At 37.2% G+C, this 21,249-nt stretch overlaps 1 protein-coding gene and 1 non-coding gene across 2 annotated transcripts in view; one reads left to right on the top strand and one right to left on the bottom strand.

The window, feature by feature from the left end:
- LOC115209181 (protein CROWDED NUCLEI 4) overlaps positions 1-20,567 on the bottom strand; it is an 80,490-nt gene extending 59,923 nt beyond the window's left edge. The window contains exons 1-2 of the mRNA XM_029777422.2: positions 20,555-20,567; positions 3,043-3,425 (exon numbers count right to left, since the gene is read on the bottom strand). Coding sequence (XP_029633282.1) covers positions 3,043-3,425; positions 20,555-20,567 — 396 coding nt within the window. The remainder of the gene's footprint in view (positions 1-3,042; positions 3,426-20,554) is intronic.
- LOC115210031 lies at positions 10,413-10,520 on the top strand. The gene has a single exon (XR_003881392.1). It is a non-coding gene; the product is annotated as a U6 spliceosomal RNA (small nuclear RNA).
- Positions 20,568-21,249: the final 682 nt, after the last annotated feature.

Below are 21,249 nucleotides of genomic sequence, written 5' to 3'. Positions count from 1 at the left end.
AAATTCCAGAGAAGGGATAAATTAATAAATTATAATAATAAATTAGGTTCCAGAGAAGGGATAAATTGATAATAAATTAAGTTCCAGAGAAGGGATAAATTAATATATTTTATTAATTAATAATTAATAAAATCAATACTATGTAATTATTTACTTCTCTTTCATACCCTTTTTCTCCCCTCCCTCTCCCTCTCATATAAACGAGGGGGTAGTAAAAAGTTCCTGGCTTTAGGTAAAAGTAAATACAGGAGGATCAGTTAATTATGATTTTATTCAACAAATTCTCCTCTCAGATTCACATACTTATTGCAGCAGTCCTTAATTTTTCTAAGACCTGTAAAAGAACTCGAAAGGTTGACGCCTCCAACAACACCTTTCGCGACACCCTTAAAACCAGGAACTTTTCAGCGCACACATATATTTATATACGTAACCGTGTGTGTGTGTGTGTGTGCGTGCGTGTGTGTGTGTGTGTGTGTGAGTCTGTCTGTCTGTACGTTTGCTTGTATATCTGCCTGTCTGCCTATCTGCCTATCTATCTATCTATCTATCTATCTATCTATCTATCTATCTATCTATCTATCTATCTATCTATCTATCTGTCTGTCTGTCTGTCTGTCTGTCCGTCTTTCTATCTATCTATCTATCTATCTATCTATCTATCTATCTATCTATCAAGCTGCATGTTTGTCTATCTGCATGTCTGTCTGTCTGCACGTCTGTTTGTCTGTTTATCTACTCCTGTATCTTTGTGAATAGTCATTCACATAAAAAGGCGAGATAGCAGACAGGCTATCTAAGGGTCAACAAGAGGTCAATGAGTTGCGTTCTATCACTGACCCCGAAGTCAAAGACCTCTAGATAGAGTTTAGCTCGCACATGATATATTGAAATATATACTTTTAAGTAACTACTGCAAGCTTAGAACAACTCAATGCTTTAAGCGGCTCCAGAAGTATAAAATTGATTGTACTGAGGCGCAGGAGTGGCTGTGTGGTAAGTAGCTTGCTTACCAACCACATGGTTCTGGGTTCAGTCCCACTGCCTGGCATCTTGGGCAAGTGTCTTCTACTATATCCTTGGGCCGACCAAAGCCTTGTGAGTGGATTTGATAGACGGAAACTGAAAGAAGCCCGTCATATATATGTATATATATATATATATATATATGTGTGTGTGTGTGTGTGTGTGTGTGTATGTATATATATATATATATATATATATATATGTATATGTATGTATGTATATATGTATGTATGTATGTATGTATGTGTGTGTATATGTATATGTTTGTGTGTCTGCGATTGTCCCCCAACATCGCTTGACAACCGATACTGGTGTGTTTACGTCCCCGTAACCTAGCGGTTCGGCAAAACAGACCGATAGAATAAGTAGTAGGCTTACAAAGAATAAGTCCTGGGGTCGATTTGTTCGACTATAGGCGTTGCTCCTGCATGGCCACAGTGAAATGACTGAAACAAGAAAAATAGTAAAGAGAGAGCAAAGAGTCTGTTGTTCCTCGATGGTGATGTCCCCTCGATTTATTTCACAACAGCATAGTTTCCTGTCTCGGTATCTTGAGGGATTCGCCCTTTATATAATAACACGTTACATTCTGTATGTAACCGATACGTAATTATACCATAGACGTAAATGGTGTGCACAAATGTCGATTTAAAATTTTGGCACATGGCCTGAAATTTTTGGGGCGGGGATAGTCGATTATATGGACCCCAATAGTCAATTAGTATATATTTTATCGACTCCGAAAGGATGAAAAGTAAAATCGAAACCTCGGCAGAAGTTGAACTCAGAACGTTATGACGGACGAAATGTTACTAAACATTTTCACTCGTGTGTTAACGATTTTGCCAGGTCGTTGCCTTGATGTACACAAATACCACACACTAACACACACGAATAAACACACGCATACAGACACACACAAGTTAAACTGAAGAACTGAAAGTTTGATTATCACGTTAAAAGGGCAAGAGAGAATGTAGGGGCACGAAGGAAAGACATGGGAGAAATGAGAGAGGAAGTAAGAGAGATAAGAGAAAAGTAGGAGAAAGAAGGAAAAAGCGAAGTAAAAGAGAAGGGAAGAGTAGAAGAAAGAAACGACAAAATAAAGAGAGAAATGAAAAGAAAATGGTGGAGAAAAGAGGAGAGAGGTAAGGGAGATAAATGAGGAGGAATGTAGAAAAAGTGGAGATTATGTAGGAGAGAGGAAAACTAGGAGGGAAAGAAATAAGATAAAAGAGATAAAGAAGGAAAGAGTTGAGATAAAAGAAATAAAGAAGGAATAAAGAAAAAGAAGAGCGAAAGTAGAAGAAAAAGAGGACAAAGAAAAAGAAGGAAATGAGAGAGGATGTTTAAGAAAAGAACGAGGAAGAAGAGAAAAGGAAAAGACGTGGAGTAAAGAAAACAATTTAAAGAAATGAAAAAAGGAAATGAATAAACGCTTCGATTTTGTATTTCGTTTGTAAGGTTCTTAATGTTGTGTGCGCGTGTTTATTATTGGCGTAATGACCCCACCGAGATACAACAACAACAACAACAACGTAAATGAAAGAAAGCTTGGATCTTTTCGGTTTGAACGGCAGTTTTTTCTAGCGGTGTCATATGAAATTGTCACCCATAATTATGACCCTAGTATCGATCTATTGCATTTCAATCTGTTTTAGGGATAGGGTTAGGGTTAGAGTTAGGGTTAGGGGTAGGGGAAGGGTATCTTTTTTTCTTCAGAAATGTAAATAAACCCAATCTGTTTCTTAAACGAGGGACATATTCATACGGCACAGAATGTTTTCACCTTCAATAGACGTCATTGATTGGTTGAAATTGCAGAAATTGAAGAAAAAAACAACAACAAATATCTTTCAAACTATAGAATTTTCTCAATAAAGCCAAGAGAAAAAGATGTTTTATAAACACATTCTACCAGTATACGAAGTTTAAATGTGTTTAGTTACGCGGAAATTATTTTAAAAAACTGCCGGTCAAACCGAAGAGATCCGAAAGCTTTGTTGCATTACTCACCTCCCAGTCTTTATCAATGACGACCTCATCTTCCGGTCTAGTGCTACCTGGTGAACGTGGCACCAAGAATACGTCGTCACTGCCAAGGCTTGCGTCACTGAGAGCGCTGACATTTGAAGCACTGCGGGCTGAGTGTGTTGAAGATGAGCAACGGAACTTTTCCAGTTCCATCTCCGCCTCATCCGCTCGTTCTTTGACGATATCCAATAAGTTTGAAAGTACGCTGTATTTCTCTTGTAAAGAATGAAGTTCTGCAAATAATTCATTTTCTTTGATGGTTGATTCATCCTTAACCGTAGAGAGCTCCTCTGTAAGCTGTTTGACTTCCAAATCAAGTTCGATGTTCTTTTCTTGTACTTCCTGTAGTTTCTTCGTTTGTTCGTCTAAATGAATAAAGAAAAGAAAAAAACATGAAAATAATTGGTCAGAAATTTGGAAGAAAGGAAAGATTTAATTAGAACCAAACTAAATCAACACCGGCACTCCGTCGGTTAACAACGACGAGTGTTCCAGTCGATCCGATGAACAGAGCAACCTGGTCGTGAAACTAACGTGTAAGTGGCTGAGCACTTCACAGACCCACGAACCCTTAACGTAGTTCTCAAGAAGGTCCAGTGTGACAAAGTGTGTGACAAGGCTGGCCATTTGAATATACAGGTAGTGTTAATTTTTATCAGATGAGTGGTCCGGAACAAAGTGAAATAAAGTGTCTTGCTCAAGGACACTGCGCGCCGCTGGGAATCGAATTCACAACCTTACGATCGTGGGCCGAACACCCTAACCATTAAGCTGCGCGCCTTCACACATACACACACACACACTCACACACACACACACACACACACACATACACACACACACACACACACACACAAAAACTACACGAAACTCGGCATTTGACTGGTACATTATTTTTGTTTTCTTTTATCAACTAAAAAGCAAATGTTAAATCACTGAGAAGTTTTTGCGGACGTCAATTTAGTAAAATCCCTTATCTGAAACACCAAAATCTATCCCTTTTTCCTACGCGAGTTATTTCCCTTTTTCGACTTCTCGTGAGCGAATAGAATGCTTCGATATCACCAACGACTTCCAAATAACAGTATACTAGCAGTATCGCCCGGCATTGCTTGGGTTTGTTTTCCTTTCGACCCTTTAGAATTGGAATTTTTGAAAAGTAAAAAAATTGCATTATGTAGCTTGTTATTCTCTTTAAGTGAACATTTTTCTGGTTGAAATACACCGAAAAATGGCGACACAGCAGTCAAAATATCGTAAAATATAGGGATTTTCATAGAAAATTCTTGGTGTTAACATGGTCCGATTTGAATTTTTTCTTCTACGGAAGGAAGAGCAAGCCTTCTTCTATCATACTGTCAATTTTGGTCAACTTGTGCCGCAGAGTCCTGGAGGAGATAGTGTTAGTTGCAGGCTACCAAACCTGCCATACACAGACAACTTCAGCTTTATATATAGAGAGATATGCTATTTTTTTTGATACATGTTGTTTCCCTCAGCTATTTTTTAAATAAATTAATAGAGTACTAATCAATATAATTTATTGATGAAATAAACTATTTAGCAGTTGACTCTAATTAAGATAATAATTTGAATTAAAAGAACAAAAAAAAAAAATCACATGCCTCTCTCTATAATCTGAGGTCTGAACTCACGAAATCATAAATAGATATGTCGCTATATTTCATCTCTCTCGGGGTACAATCTACCAACTTTGAGTCCCCTTTTCTCAAATCCGTCGCTTACAGGAATAAGAAGCTTGTAAAATATCGTTCAACCAGCTTGAAATAAAAGTCAAATTTCCTTCAAATCCTTTACTAACACCATTAGAAAAAAAAAAAACAATACACAGAACAATTAAGTACTGATATATAGTTAGGTAGGATGATCATATGTGGAACACCTTTAAACACCTGCGTAGCTAGGGAGGGTGGAAGGCGGCGAGCTGGCAGAAACGTTAGCAGGCCGGGCGAAATGCTTAGTTGTCTTTCGTCTGCCGCTACGTTCTGAGTTCAAATTCCGCCGAGGTCCACTTTGCCTTTCATCCTTTCGGGGTCGATAATTAAGTACCAGTTACGCACGGGGGTTGATGTAATCGACTTAATCCGTTTGTCTGTCCTTGTTTGTCCTCTCTATGTTTAGCCCCTTGTGGGCAATAAAGAAATAAGAAATAACTAGGGAGGGTGGCGGTAGGGGTGGTCCGTCCTGGGTGGCACTTTTGGGTCTGCTGTAGGCATTATGTGTTTTTTGTGGAGTCCGGGGGCGGTAAACGGAAGGGCTGCCCCGGGCAGCACACATTCTAGCTATGCTTGTGCCTTTAAACGTTGGCCTGCTCGACCAAGGCTAATCTAAGTCAGAACAATAACAACTGCTGCTTCTCAAATCTATCTACGCCAGAGGGTCAGCAAACTTCTTGACCCCGCCCCCAGTGATGGGATCGTTTACAAATTTTCAATTCTTGTGTCAATTTTAAAAATAAAATTGAAAAGTATAAGAAATCAACTATTTCTTGATTGAAAATAATAATTTCTTCTTTCATTTGTGCCATTACTGCTTTCTGATAAGATATACCCAAACAGATGTTTAACCGACTGGCTAACAATGAAGAAAGGATATTGAATCAGTGTGTGTGTTGTTATCACTTTTGGCGTGATGACCCCACCAAGACGCAGCAGGATATTTAAAGAAATTCAATGGAAATACTCGACAAAATTGATAAAGAACAATAAAACTTCTTCCTTCATCTTTTGCCTTTGTTTTAGTCACTGGGCTGTGGTCATGCTGGAGCACCGCCTTCAAAGGTTTCATCGAAGAAATCGACCTCAATAATATTTATTTTTAAAGTGTGGTACTTATTTGAGAAACTGCTAAGCTATAGAAACATAAACAAAATAACACCGGTTTGCAAGTGGTAGTGATGGACAAGCGCATACATATATCACGGGGGTGGGCTTCCCCACAGTTTCCTTTTACTAAAACTACTCAACGAGGTCGGTCTGGAGCTATAATAAAAAGACACTTGCTCGAGGTGCCGCGCAGTGGGATTGAACCCAAAACCATGTGGTAGCAATGCGAGCTTCTTAACCATACAATTATTCCTATCTCATACCTCCTTCAGTTTCGTTTTCCAAATAATCCACCTTCAACTTCGTTTTGCAAATAAGCCATTGATACCTCAATTAGATTTTGCTGTTGAACTCCACAGCATTAAATTCTGTTCTCAATTAATAATTAAAAAATTGATTACTTTTTTTTCTGATACGTTTTAATCCAATATTTCACGAACATTTTATAAACAAGTCGTTCTCGTTATTTTATTTTTTAATTAACACATTATCAGCAACGTTTTTCTAGCAATAATTTGATGCTATTTCAGACTACTGCTGAAATAAATTTCTGTATTACATAATTTTCTTTCTTAAGAACAATTTGCAACGGTTTTAATAGCATTTCAACAAGAAAAATATAATGTTACTGCAAGATGTTTGAATTCACTCAAGTAGCTTCACGATGGCGCAATTAATAAAATGCTATGACAAGAATGCATATAGACGTTTTTTTATCGTCTGTAATTATTTTAAAGAAATATCTCAATTTCTTGAATTTCTAACTTTTGCCTAGCAGACAAAGAAATTGTACACTTTCAACTGGTTGAGTACTTTCAAGCGTTTAATATATAACATTGGATACCAGTTGGAGGTAAATGGTATTTTGCCAGACAGATTTGTCTCGGATTTTTCAAATAGCTTTCTTATGTAAGTTTCAAGATGCATCACAAGCTGAAAAGTTTTCACAAGCGCTGGATTCTTGGTTCAAGTACTGAGTAAGACATTGTGTAAGATGACTAAACATTGAATAATGCTGGACGATGTTACTTGGCGATATATTAATGGAAATTGCGCAATAAACTCGATGATAAGACGGAAATAGAAACGTTGCGTAACTTTAAACTAGTGAAGAAACTGAATACGCATTTAAGCAAATATGAGGTTCAGTTGAAAAGCTCAAAGAATGACCAAGGTATTCTTGTAGAATGTGACCAAACGAGGTTTATTTTTCAACATTGTACTCCTTGCGGTCCACACGTTTCTTCCATCGGTGTGCAATACTTCGATCCTTTTGGTGAAGAAGCTTTCATCCTGTTAGTCAAAACATTCACCAACAACAGACATGACGTCATCATTACTCAGGCTAGTGTTTTCTTAATGTCGGGGAACAGATGATGGTCAGATGGGTCAAATATGAAAAATAGGGAGAGTGATCGACCAGTTCAAAGTCATGTCACACACTGCAGCGATTAAAACCAACAGCTTGTGTGTCGGAGAATTATCGCGATGAAATAAGATCCTTTTCGTCAGTCTCCCTGGACATTTGGTCTTGATAGAATTTCGTAATTGCCTCAACAAGTTGGCATAATACTCTCCATTGATGATGTGGCCCTTTTGAAGATAGACAATAAACACAATGTCTTTTGCATCTTCCCCAAAATACTGAGGCCATTATTATCCGACATGCTTACAATTCTGCCCAGCTCACCACCATGATCAGAACATCTAACTGGAATCAATTCATTTCATTTACATCGGTAAAATCCGGGGATCATGAAATGAAATAACAATCAAGCATTGATCCTGGTAGTATCAACTAATTCTTCCACTCAAAACTGTTGGTCCTGTGTCTAAATTAGAAACTATTATTGACATTGAATTGAGTCTCGAATAGAAATAGGTATTTCTCAATTCCATAGTGTTTCTGTGTTATTCTATAAATATCATCTCAATGAGCTCCTGTTAACCTGTTCTAATCATTCGGTTAAAAAGTCACAAACCTATAAGAAAACAGCAACAATACCATAAAATATAAAACTAGCATAAAACTAGCATTAAGTGTTTCTGACTTAGGCGCAAGGAAAACAATAAAACAATTTTGAAGGGGGGGGGGAAATTCGATGACACCATGGACCCTAATGCTTGACTGGTCCTGTATTTCATCGACATCGGAAGGATCAAAGTTAGAGTTGCCATCAATGCCCTTCAAACACATAGCATACAGACCCAGACAAAATAGCGCAAAACAATTCGTAGAGACGCGCTAACATTAAGCTTACATCCGATTAGTTTACAGCGTGGGAGCTCAAACAGATGTGACGCAGTGTGTAGTCTTAAAAACAAATATACAATGATAATGAAAAACATAACGCGATACTAACATGAAAACATAATTTTTCTGTAAGTTAACCTAGTGCAGGTGGAGGTAAATACCTCGACCAAAGATCCACGCTTCTTCAGTGGCAGTAAATAAATTAATTCGACTGATTTCACAGCTAAGTGAATGCGTTATGTGTACTGACATACCACGAGCAGCTGTTACTGAAACTCTTCACAGGGAATCCCGAAGGAACATCCAGAGCTGATAGTTTTCTGATGTTCGTCGGAATGCTAGCTGAAGTAATTATATAAATATACGTGTTTACGAATATATGAAGCTAGGTAGGTATACCTTACCTACTTGCATATATATATATATATATATATATATATATAATATATATATATATATATATATATATGTATGTATGTATATATATGTATATATATATATGTGCATGTATATATATATATATATGTGTGTGTGTGTGTGTGTGTGTGTTTGTATTTATATATATCTATGTATATATACATATGAGTGTGTGTATATATCTATCTATCTATATTTATATATATATGTGTGTGTGCGTATGTATATATATATATGTGTGTGTGTGTGTATGTATATATGTGTGTGTGAATGTGTGCGTATATATATGTATGTGTGTATATATATGTGTGTGTGTACGTGTATATACATACGGATGCGTATGCATATATTTATATATTCATGTGCGTATGTATGGGTATGTATACGTGGGAGTGTGTGTGTGAGCTTGTGTCTGTGCATGCGAATATCTTTCTGTTATTTCTTCTTAACTAGAATTTAACACCATTTACAAGTTTATACCCGTACCTATACACGGGTACTTATATATTTGCGAGTCTGTGCTTGCGTGTGTGTTCTGTGTGTGTGCTTGCGTGTGTGTACTTGTATTTGCATGCTGAATATTTATTTATACTCCCGTGTATGTGTGTGCATGTCCACGTTCGTATATGTGTGTCTGTTTATGTATATATATGTGTATAGGTGTGTGCATATGTTATTCTGTAGAGCAAGTGAAATTAAGCATCCTGTGAAATATGTGTAGGAGCATTAATATGAATATCTACAGTTATACGGTCGCATATTAATGTATGTATAACTGTTTAGATGCAAAGTGGCAGCCTTTTCAGACTAGTGGTTGTTTATGGGAATATTTATAAGCAAGTATGTAATTATACATACATACATATATACATACATACATAATACATACATACATACATACATACATACATACATACATACATATACATACATACATACATACATACATACATACAGTAACACACTGCCTAAATACCAATCTTGAGAAATTAGGCTTCTCAAAACCAGAAAGGAGAAAGCTAATCCGAAGACTACAGATCTAATCCATTGCTGGAACTGTGAAAATCTGTAAAAATTTCCAAAAGTTTATCATTTAAATGTATACGAGCATATCTACATATGCAACTATATGCATGGGAATAAATACTTAGACCAAAACATACAAATCTGCACATATATATATACATACAAATAAAAATACCCTGTTGTTGATGTTGAAATTCCAATGAAGGAGTTTGGGATCTAGGTTAGAAACCGGTTCTTTCTCTATTGGCAGGAAATTTTGAAATAAACAGAATAATGACATACATACATGCATACATACATACACACATACATACATACATACATACATACATACATACATACATACATACATACATACATATATGAATACTCTTAGACACATATATACACACAATCATAAATTCACACACACACACACATACATACATACACACATATTTTTGAAATACTTTCAAGATGCTTGTATGCTGTAATCTTTGACTAAATTAGAAAACCCTCTTTACCTATATGTATAGATGACTAACTTCGACCAATCCATTCTTAAAAAACACAATGACACACTAGCTACCAACATCAATGGCCATTGTACCAACCCCATGGCCACTGTATACCACCTAAAATAAGAAAAATACAAACTTGAGTCTCTCAATGAGTATTGCTCACCGTAGGATGAAAACGGAAAAGAACTACGCTGATCTCCACTGATTATCCTAACTCTGGCATGGATGCTTTCTACAGGCTATCGGTTGTTTCATTAGCCGTTTATTCAGAAGATACACATCTATTATGTCAGTATAAATGTCTGTATATGTATTGCCGAAGCACTACATATTACTAAAATTGGAATGATACGGAGAAGCTTAGCATGGCCCCTGTGCAAGGATGACACGCAAATTCGTGAAGCGTTCCATATATTATTCATAGGTGTAGGAGTGGCTGTGTGGTAAGTAGCGTGCTTACGAACCACATGGTTCCGGGTTCAGTCCCACTGCGTGGCACCTTGGGCAAGTGTCTTCTACTATAGCCTCAGGCCGACCAAAGTCATGTGGGTGGATTTGGTAGACGGAAACTGAAAGAAGCCTGCAGTATATATGTATGTATATATATGTGTGTGTGTGTGTGTATGTTTATGTGTTTGTGTTTGTCCTCCCAACATCGCTTGACAACCGATGCTGGTGTGTTTACGTCCCCGTAACTTAGTGGTTCGGCAAAAGAGACCGATAGAATAAGTACTAGGCTTACAAAGAATAAGTCCTGGGGTCAATTTGCTCGACTACAGGCGGTGCTCCAGCATGGCCACAGTCAAATGATCGAAACAAGTGAAAGAGTAAAGAGTATAAATGTCTGTATTTATGAATGTGCAACTGCTATAAGTATACAAATCAGATCCGGTGAACTGCACAAAAGAATCTGTGACTCCTCAGCAAGCGGAGTCTTATCACCAGCAAGTAATAGGCGCTGACTTTATTAACATGTTTATTAATATTTATTAATATAGTCTGTGTACGAGTGTACGTGAGCCAAACCACACGTGTGCGTTTGTGTCAGCGAGCATACGTGCACTAGACCACGTATGTGAGGGCGTGTGTACATCCTTATCTCCTGTTGGTTATATTTAATACTTTTTCGTTGTATTATATATTTGTTCCTTTTCCTATCTGATATTTGTTATGGATCTTCTATAAGAATGAAGCAACATACTTTAATTCGCCATTTCTATATACGAAGACCAAGAAGAAATCTTGTGAAACAGAGTTTATTTTAACGATATACCTCTTGAAATCACACGAGGAGACACATCTACATTGAGGTATACACCTAAACCAGATATTCATTATCCCACCAGTGAGGTATCGCTGTTAGGTGGGTTTAAACAACTGTAGTGATCAACAAAGACTCTCGTATCTTCCATTTTCCGTCTCGTTAAACAAATATATATATGTTTGTGTATGTGTGTGTGTGTGTGTGTATATATATATATATATATATATATATATATATAAATATATATACATACATACATGTATATACAAACGTACACAGACACACACACACTCACATACACATATATGTATGTATGTATGTGTGTATGTATGTATGTATATATGTATGTATCTATGTCTATATACATGTATGTATGCAGGTGTGCATGTATGCAATTATGTATGAATGCTATATTTATAACATTACAGTCACAAATATTTAGATATTTCTAACTTCATGATTTGTTCCAATGCTTTTTTTCAATATCTTTCTAAAGCAGGGGTCACTTCACGAAGATTTTTCAATAAAATTTCTGTTCTGAGAATTCATGTGAAATCTCGTCTTTGTTATCTCATGTAGGCTCTTTCATTTCTCTAAACTCCTTATGGTCTTCACAGTTGTGTGTCTTTATCAGCATGCAATAAATCCTGAATATCAGCTAGGGACTTACCGTGATTTTTGCTGTTAAATTGCTGCAATATTGAGCTACGTTAGAGCGAGATTTCATTCACAGAGAAGCATAAAACCACACACACGCACGCACACACACACACACACACACACACACACACACACACACACACACACACACACACACAACACACACACACACACACACACACACACACACACACACACACATACACACTCACACACACACAAGTAGAAGTGCACATACACGCACATGTTTTAAGTATATATATATATATATGTATACATATGTATGTTCCTTCTCGAGCCTTGCCAGGCTGATAAGGGCCGGTTTCCCGGTTTCAGTGGCGTAGAAATTCCCCACCTAGACGGAATGCCGGTCCGTCGCAGGATTTGTGCCAGCTGGAGCAACGTAAGATGGAGTGCTTTGTTCAAGAACACAACACATCACCCGGTCCAGGAATCGAAACCACAACCTTACGATCATGAGTTCAACACCTTAACCACTAAGCCACGTGTCCCCACATATACATATATGTGTATACATATTACGCGCGAAATGTGAATTAATGGGTTGTTTGTATTTTATAAGCGATGTTTCAAATGGAAATGGGTGCCAAAATAGCCCATATTTGTCTATATTAAAAACTAAATAGGGTGGATATTTATCTCTTATAATACCCCGAAACTGTGTTAAAAATTCCAATACACGGTGGTTCTCAAATTACCTGAAAGCTATGGCGACTCAATCGTTTCTTGAGCTTTTCAATCTTTCCACAAGCATCAACAAACACTTAGGCAGCTTCCCCAGCTTCATGTTTCAACTACTCTTTTACTCTTTTACTTGTTTCAGTCATTTGACTGCGGCCATGCTGGAGCACTGCCTTTTAGTCGAGCAAATCGACCCCGGGACTTATTATTTGTAAGCCCAGTACTTATTCTATCGGTCTCTTTTGCCGAACCGCTAAGTGACGGGGACGTAAACACACCAGCATCGGTTGTCAAGCAATGCTAGGGGGACAAACACAGACACACAAACACACACACACACACATACATATATATATATATATACATATATACGACAGGCTTCTTTTAGTTTCCGTCTACCAAATCCACTCACAAGGCATTGGTCGGCCCGGGGCTATAGTAGAAGACACTTGCCACGCAGTGGGACTGAACCCGCAACCATGTGGCTGGTTAGCAAGCTACTTACCACGCAGCTACTCCTGCGCCTCCACACAGCCACTCCAACTGATTAAATATATTTAACGTTATTCGCTGGTTAATGATTTAGGAAAAATGCTAGTGCTTAGAAACGCTGCGACATATAATCTACCTTAAAACCTTAAAATTCGCCCCTTCTTATAATTTCCGTTACTTTACTACGAGTGCGTATTAATTTACAATTGTTACGCTCAGTTGAATTTTACCTGGCAGCTATATAATGTTTGGCAGATTGATTCATTACTGTTTAATCGTTGACAGCACCACTCCTAATGATTCACGCAACAGTTATTTTCTGCTTCCCTTATAGTCTTTTTTCTAATCATCTTTTAAGTTGGTATCTGATAACATTACGCTACATGATAGGATAACAAGACCGTTTAATTAGAAGTATACTGTACTTTTATGAAATTACTGGCACACCGTCGGTTACGACGAACAACCTGCTCGTGAAATTAATGCGCAAGTGGCTGAACATTCCACAGGGACTCGTACCCTTAACGTAATTCTCAGGGAGATTGAGCATGACAGAGAATGTGACAAAGCTGGCTTTTTTGAAATACGGGTGCTACTAATTTTTACCAGATGCGCAGGAGTGGCTGTGTGGTAAGTAGCTTGCTTACCAACCACATGGTTCCGGGTTCAATCCTACTGCATGGCATCTTGAGCAAGTGTCTTCTACTATAGCCTCGGGCCGACCAAAGCATTGTGAGTGGATTTGGTAGAGGGAAGTGAAAGAAGCCCGTCGTATATATGTATATGTATATATATGTATATGTATATATATGTGTGTGTGTGTGTGTGTTTGTGTGTCTGTGTTTGTCCCCCCAACATCGCTTGACAACCGATGCTGGTGTGTTTACGTCCCCGTAACTTAGCAGTTCGGCAAAAGAGACCGATAGAATAAGTACTAGGCTTACAAAGAATAAGTCCTGGGGTCGATTTGCTCGACAAAACCTTTCAAAGCGGTGCCCCCGCATGGCCACCATCCAGTGACTGAATCAAGTAAATGATGAAAAAAAAAAAAAGGATGATCTGAAGGAAAGGGCTGTGCCCATAGCTTTTTGAAGGCTTCCGAGGTTTGTAAAACTGATATTGTCGCGACCTGGTGGGTGAAGGAATAATGTAAAGGAGGTTATTCTTGTTGGACGGTCTTGGTGGTGGAGCTGGGTGTATTGATTAGTGTAGGGCCTGGTGGTTGGACGCAAAATGGATTATAGGAGGAGACGGAGGCCAAGGTAGAGGAGGAGAGATAAGTGATTCTAGGGTGTTTGAGTGGATATGGTACGAAACCAGCCAGTTCTGAGTAGTAGAAGCCACAATAGTAGGGCGGCGAGTTGGCAGAACCGTTAGCACACCGGGCGAAATGCGTAGCCGTATTTCGTCTGCCGTTACGTTCTGAGTTCAAATTCCGCCGAGGTTGACTTTGTCTTTCATCCTTTCGAGGTCGGTTAAATAAGTACCAGTTACGCACTGGGGTCGATGTAATCGACTTAATCTGTGTGTCTGTCCTTGTTTGTCCCCTCTGTGTTTAGCCACTTGTGGGTAGTAAAGAAATAAGAAACCACAATAGAAAGAGCAGAGAGACAGAGAGAAAGAGAGGAGAGAGTTTGTAGCTCTAGAAAAGGCAGAAAAAAAAGGAACAGCATGTGTGTGGGCCTAAAGTTGAAGTTTGTGCATAAATGGCGTCAACCAATAGTTTGACCTTTCTAAATCTGCGGTCGAGTACATTTGTTTGTAATCGCTACATCTTCCCGGGTGTCTTATTGAGTATCGACTGATACTTTGTTGTTGAAATCGATATAGAAATATGGGATCTTTTCGGTTTGAAGGGCAGTTTTTTCTAGCGGTGTCATATGAAATTGTCACCCATAATTATGACCCTAGTATCGATCTATTGCATTTCAATCTATTTTAGGGTTAGGGTTAGGGGTGGGGGGAAGGGTATCTTTTTTTTCTTCACAAATGTAAACAAACCCAATCTGTTTCTTAAACGAGGGACATATTCATACGGCACAGAATGTTTTTACCTCAATAGACGTCATTGATTGGTTTAAATTGCAGAAATTGAAGAAAAAAGCAACAACAAACATCTTACAAACTATAGAATTTTCTCAATAAAGCCAAGAGAAAAAAATGTTTTATAAACACATTCTACCAATATACGAAGTTTAAAAGTGTTTAGTTACGTGGAAATTATTTTTAAAAACTGCCGTTCAAACCGAAAAGATCCGAAATATGTATTTATCGTGAAAAACGGAGCCTGACGACATTTACAGTTCTACTACCATCTTTATGTTTAAAGGCACTGACAATATTTCCTCTACCAAAACTAGAAATTGAAGTACGAGATTATACACTTTATGCCGAGAGAGTTAACATTGACAATTTGATGAATTATATTCATTATCTGGCGGCGAGCTGGCAGAAACGTTAGCACGCCGGGCGAAATGCTTAGCGGTATTTCGTCTGTCGTTACGTTCTGAGTTCAAATTCCGCCGAGGTCGACTTTGCCTTTCATCCTTTCGGGATCGATAAATTAAGAACCAGTTACGCACTGGGGACGATGTAATCAACTTAATCCCTTTGTCTGTCCTTGTTTGTCCCCTCCATGTTTAGCTCCTTGTGGGTAGTAAAGAAATATATATTCATTAGCTGGACTTCAAACCTAGCAGAATGTTAACTAGTTATAGAACATTGAGTTGCATTTAAATTACCGATTAGTTATCCGAAAACTTACTCAGTCTTACGTCTAACACGATTGCATGGTAAATGTCTTCTTTGTTATCATCGGTTCTATTTAATGTGGTATGGAACAAAGACTTAATTCCCTGTATTTGATAGTTTTCGATTATTGATAAAGCCACGTTCTAAGCAATGAAAATTTGGTTACAGCAGTTAAACATTTTCAACAACAGTATCATAAAGAGGTCTCGAAAGATGTTAAAGACACGGTTCTATTTCTTCAACGAACATGTTCAGTACATTTAAATTGATATGTAAGCCAAAGGCATTACTGCATGGAATTCTAACGTTCGGAATCGGTTGGAATATTTCCAAGTATTATGATTGCATTGAGAAATTTTTATAAATTTACAAACATCTGTTACTTCCGGAGAGAGAAAGTTTCAACGTGTTGAAGCAGGCAAAGAATATGAATATCTTTGAACAATGCGACCAGAACGTTTGATTGGACTTGCCAAGTTAAATATTAATGAACTGGAATCGCGAAGGTCTTGTAAGGATACTTGTAAAATAATAATCACTTCTGTGTTTATTTTTTGGGGAAAAATTTTTAAATTCCCAAGGCAAACGCATTTTCTAAAATTTTAATTATGCTATTTACCTAGCTGTATGTTTATTATTCTGATAATTCAAAAAGTGCCAAAATAGTAATTCTTTCAAATTTGGGTACAATGCCAGCAATTATATAGGAAGTGGGAAAGTCGGTACCCTCTACGCCAGTACTTGAGTGGTATTTACATTATCGACCCCGAAAGGATGAAAGGCAAATTTGGCATCGGCAGATTTGAACTCAGATGCATTAATAATTCTACCAGGTCACCATTTTAGTAGTAGTAGTAGTAGTAGTAGTAGTAACATCAACAACAACAACAACAACAATAATGATAATAATAATAATAATAATAATAATAATAATAATAATAATAATAATAATAATAATAATAATAATAATAATGATGTCCTGATGCAGTACCAGGCAGTGGCTCTCATGGCTTCTGATCTTAACTGATTGGAAGTGTTATCATGTACATTGTTTTGTCTTGGTATAAAAGATGGGCTACAGCAAATATTCGGCTCAATACCACAGATTTGCTTGTCAGTTGTTTGACTTTAACTAGTTAAGCATGTCCTTTAGTGGCTGACGATATGTGCATCTCTGATCACGAGCAGAAGTAGTGGGGGAGCGTCATAGCCATGTGTTGAGAGGGATTCTTTGGGGTTTGAATAATTCACCTCTGGTGGTTCGTTCAACATCCTTAAACGACCCTTATTCAGGGACCTTTTGAGTGGGATAGGCTACTCGAAACTGAAGAAAATTCTAACTGGATTCCACCTTCAAGGTCATGTGCTGTTTATCTTGATGTAAGATCACCATCTTGCGCAATTATGGTTGTAATGCTTCTGCCTAGTGTACCCTTATCAGACGGGTAGTCATGATGGGTATACTGGGCTTCGTATATTTGTACCCCAGTGTCACTTTGATGGTATTTGGTGATCTCTCACTCAATAATAATAATAATAATAATAATAATAATAATAATAATTTCTACTATAGGTAGAAGTAAAGTCGGCCTCGACGGAATTTGAACTCCGAACATAGCGGCAGGCGAAATACCGCTACTATCTTCGCCCGGCATGCTAACGATTCTGCCAGCTCGCCGCCTTAATAATAATAATAATAATAATAATAATAATAATAATAATAATAATAATAACAACAACAACAATAATAATCCTTTCTACTATAGACATAAGGCCTGAAATGTGGGGGAGGGGGATAGTCGATTATATCGACCCCTCTACTCAACTGGTACTTAATTTATCGACTCCGAGAGGATGAAAGGTAAAGTTGACCTCGGCAGAATTTGAAATCAAAACGTTGTGACGGGCGATATACCGTTAATCATTTCGACCAGCGCGGTAATGATTCTGCCAGCTCACCGACTTCAACAACAACAATAATAAAAGTAATATTGGAACCCTAGTCATAATCATTCGTTAGACGACGGTTTGGAGACCTCTGACATTGAAAGTGGCATGTGCCCAAGCTCATCTCTAAGCTAGAATTGATCTCAGGAAGGCACCCAACACAACAGCGACTATGACTGGAGATAACATTGATATGCTGGAGAATATAAACTACTGGAAAATACACACTGGAAGGGGAATTGTATAGATACGTGAGTGTAGTGAAAATAAAAAGATAACAATCCCACAATCAGCTGCTCTACAGGAAATCATTACGGTTTCGACTGATATGTGTGTGTGTGTTTGTAAGTTTACATATATGTATATCTATATCTATCTACATATATCAATATATGCGAATATATACATATGTATATATTTATATGTACATGTATATATATATATATATATATATATATATATATATTATATATATATAATATATATATATATATATATATATATATACGGGGGTCCTCTCTCTCTCACACAGAATTTCTCACTCTCTCTCTCTCTCTATATATATATATATATTAGGGAGTATATGTTTTATGTCTATCATAGTTTGAATTACATAATAGTGGTTTTTCTCTAATTTATATATATATATATGTGTGTGTGTGTGTGTGTGTGTATGTATGTATATGTATGTATATATATATATATAAATATATATATGTATGTATGAATGTATGTATGTATGTATATGTATATGATCGCTATTATGCAAAAGTATCGTAAGTCCAAAACACTGTATTTTTTCAGAGAAAAAAAAAATGTTTCTCCATTCCATAGCAAAACCGTTTAAGTACACTTTGACAACTTTCGATATCTTGACATCTGAAGCAGCTGGAGATACGATAGTTTGACCAAACGAACCGGCAATTTCAAGCAAAAATAAATAATGAAAAAACGCATTTGTCCAAATTTGGACATACGACAATTTAACATAATAGCAACGATACATATATATATATATATATATATATATATATATATATATATATATATATATATATATAATATACACAGAAACACACACAAGAGCAAACCAGCCAAGGAGCAGCCTATAGTATGTCGTTTGTTCTGTTAGACAAAACAGCCAAATCTTCATATCAGTCGAACAAAAAATTCCATAAGTTCCTCTTTATTCAGTATTTTTGTTTAGTTTTTATTCTGTTTTTTTTTCCTTGTTTTTCTCTTGAAAAACAAATTGGTTATAGAAGTTGTTATGATATTAACCACGTGCAGCACTAACCTATATCTTCCTCCTGGTTTGGAAATTGCCATTATTTTTTTCCCACAGATTCTACGTCGCTTTTTTTTCTGCTTCAACTCACATTCCATTTGAAACAGATCTAAACCGTGTTTTGCCCGATATCTTATTTTCTTATCTTTCTCTATTTTAAGACAACCCTCATCTTTCTAATCTCGCTGGCTGTTTTGGTGGCTGTCTCTGAGTCTGTCTATTTCTCAACCATTCCGTATATCGCGGTCCTCATTTTCTCGTACAAATGAGATATAATTAATTTTTTATTTTCGTGCCAGAGGTTTCAAGTATGCTCGGTTCTACGCAAAGCGGTTTTTTTATTCACTTTTCATTTTATTCAGGAAAAAGACAGCAGCAACTATAATATTTTTCAGAGCCACCAAGACTTGTCTGAAGGCACATGGTCTAGTACAGGGGTTCCCAATCGGTAGATCTCGACCCCTGGGGGGTCGCGATGCCCTGGCAGAGGGTTCGCGTATGCTTGCTAGAAGTCGCTTGGGATACTTTTAATTTCAACTCATCAATTACATTTTGCATGCTCTGCTCATAGTAGGAGGTCGCGTGGATTTCAAGGCTTTGGGTAAGGGGTCGCGAGTGCAAAAACGTCGGGAACCGCTGGTTTAGTAGTTAGGGTGTTGCACTCAAGTATGTAAGATCCTGGTTTCGATTTCGGGACCGTGTAGTACGTTGTATTCTTAAACAAAACACATTTCAAGTTATTCCTGTCCATTCAGCTGTAGATGAGTTCCCGAAAATGTTGAAACCGTGCAAAGGGCTGAGGTCGCGTTCAGTGGTGGGGAGGTTGTAACTTCAATCCCTTATACGCCATGGAAAGGCTAAGCGTGGAGACATGCCACAGAGTGGATTCTACTAAAGGTATAGAAGGGAAATGTGCCTCGGTTGGGTCCTATCATGTTATTTTCAAATTAAGTTAGACTAGCGCTCCTGTCATGACTGTATTCGTTTCAGATTTTCCCACAAGGCCAGCAATTTAGGGGGATGGGGTAGTTGATTACATCGGTCCCAAGCGTTCAACTGATACTTATTTTATCGACTCCGACGGAAATTGAACTCAGAACGTAGAGACGGACGAAATGCCTATTTCTTTACTACCCACAGGGGACTAAACACAGAGGGAACAAACAAGGACAGACAAACGGATTAAGTCGATTACACCAACACCAGTGCGTAACTGGTACTTAATTTATCGACCCCGAAAGGATGAAAGGCAAAGTCGACCTCGGCGGAATTTGAACTCAGAACGTAACGGCAGACGAAATACCGCTAAGCATTTTGCACGGCGCGGTGGCAATTCTGCCAACTCACCTTCTTTGATCATATTAAGATTGAAATTTAATTCAGAAGATGTGTGAAATATTTCAGAAAGAAAAGTTCATTCACTCATGTGGGAGGTATCCTAACTTAGTTATGTTTTGGAAACGATAACATCATTGTGTGACAGATTTAACTGTGTAAGCAATTATTTTCAAGACCATTTAGAAAAAAAAAATGAGAGGAAAATATCTTTCTAGTTGAATCAACAAACGTAGCATTAAATATTGAGGTACTTTCAAGCAACAAACAACATCCAATTATACGTTAATTAATGGAATGTTTTGCATTAAAATTAAGTAATCGTATTTTTTTTCTATCATACTTAATTTTCACTATTCAATTTCCGTAGTTGGTGCGATTTAAAGATCTCTATGCGAAATGGAACCCAAAGAAAGCGGTTTCAACCATTTAAAATCATCACAAATATTACAAAAATAAAGAAAGAAAATTCATTTTTGTTTATTTTTTTAATGAATTCTTTGAATAAAAATGTTTAAAATTTTAAACAAATTTTGTTATTCGTTAAGATTGCAAAAGAAAATACTTTAAGCGCAGTGAAACATCCAAATATCACACCAGCAACTCAGTTCTTTGTGTTTTTTTAATGTGTTCGAAATGTGATCTGATTGAAATGGAATTTGATTAAATGGAGTTTTTGATAATTAATTGGCATTCTTCATGAAGTA

The sequence above is a fragment of the Octopus sinensis genome, linkage group LG3 (assembly GCF_006345805.1).
Source record: "Octopus sinensis linkage group LG3, ASM634580v1, whole genome shotgun sequence".
NCBI classification, from domain to species: Eukaryota; Metazoa; Mollusca; class Cephalopoda; order Octopoda; family Octopodidae; genus Octopus; species Octopus sinensis.
Note: the sequence above shows the minus strand (reverse complement) of the source record. Positions and strands in the feature narration are given on the sequence as shown.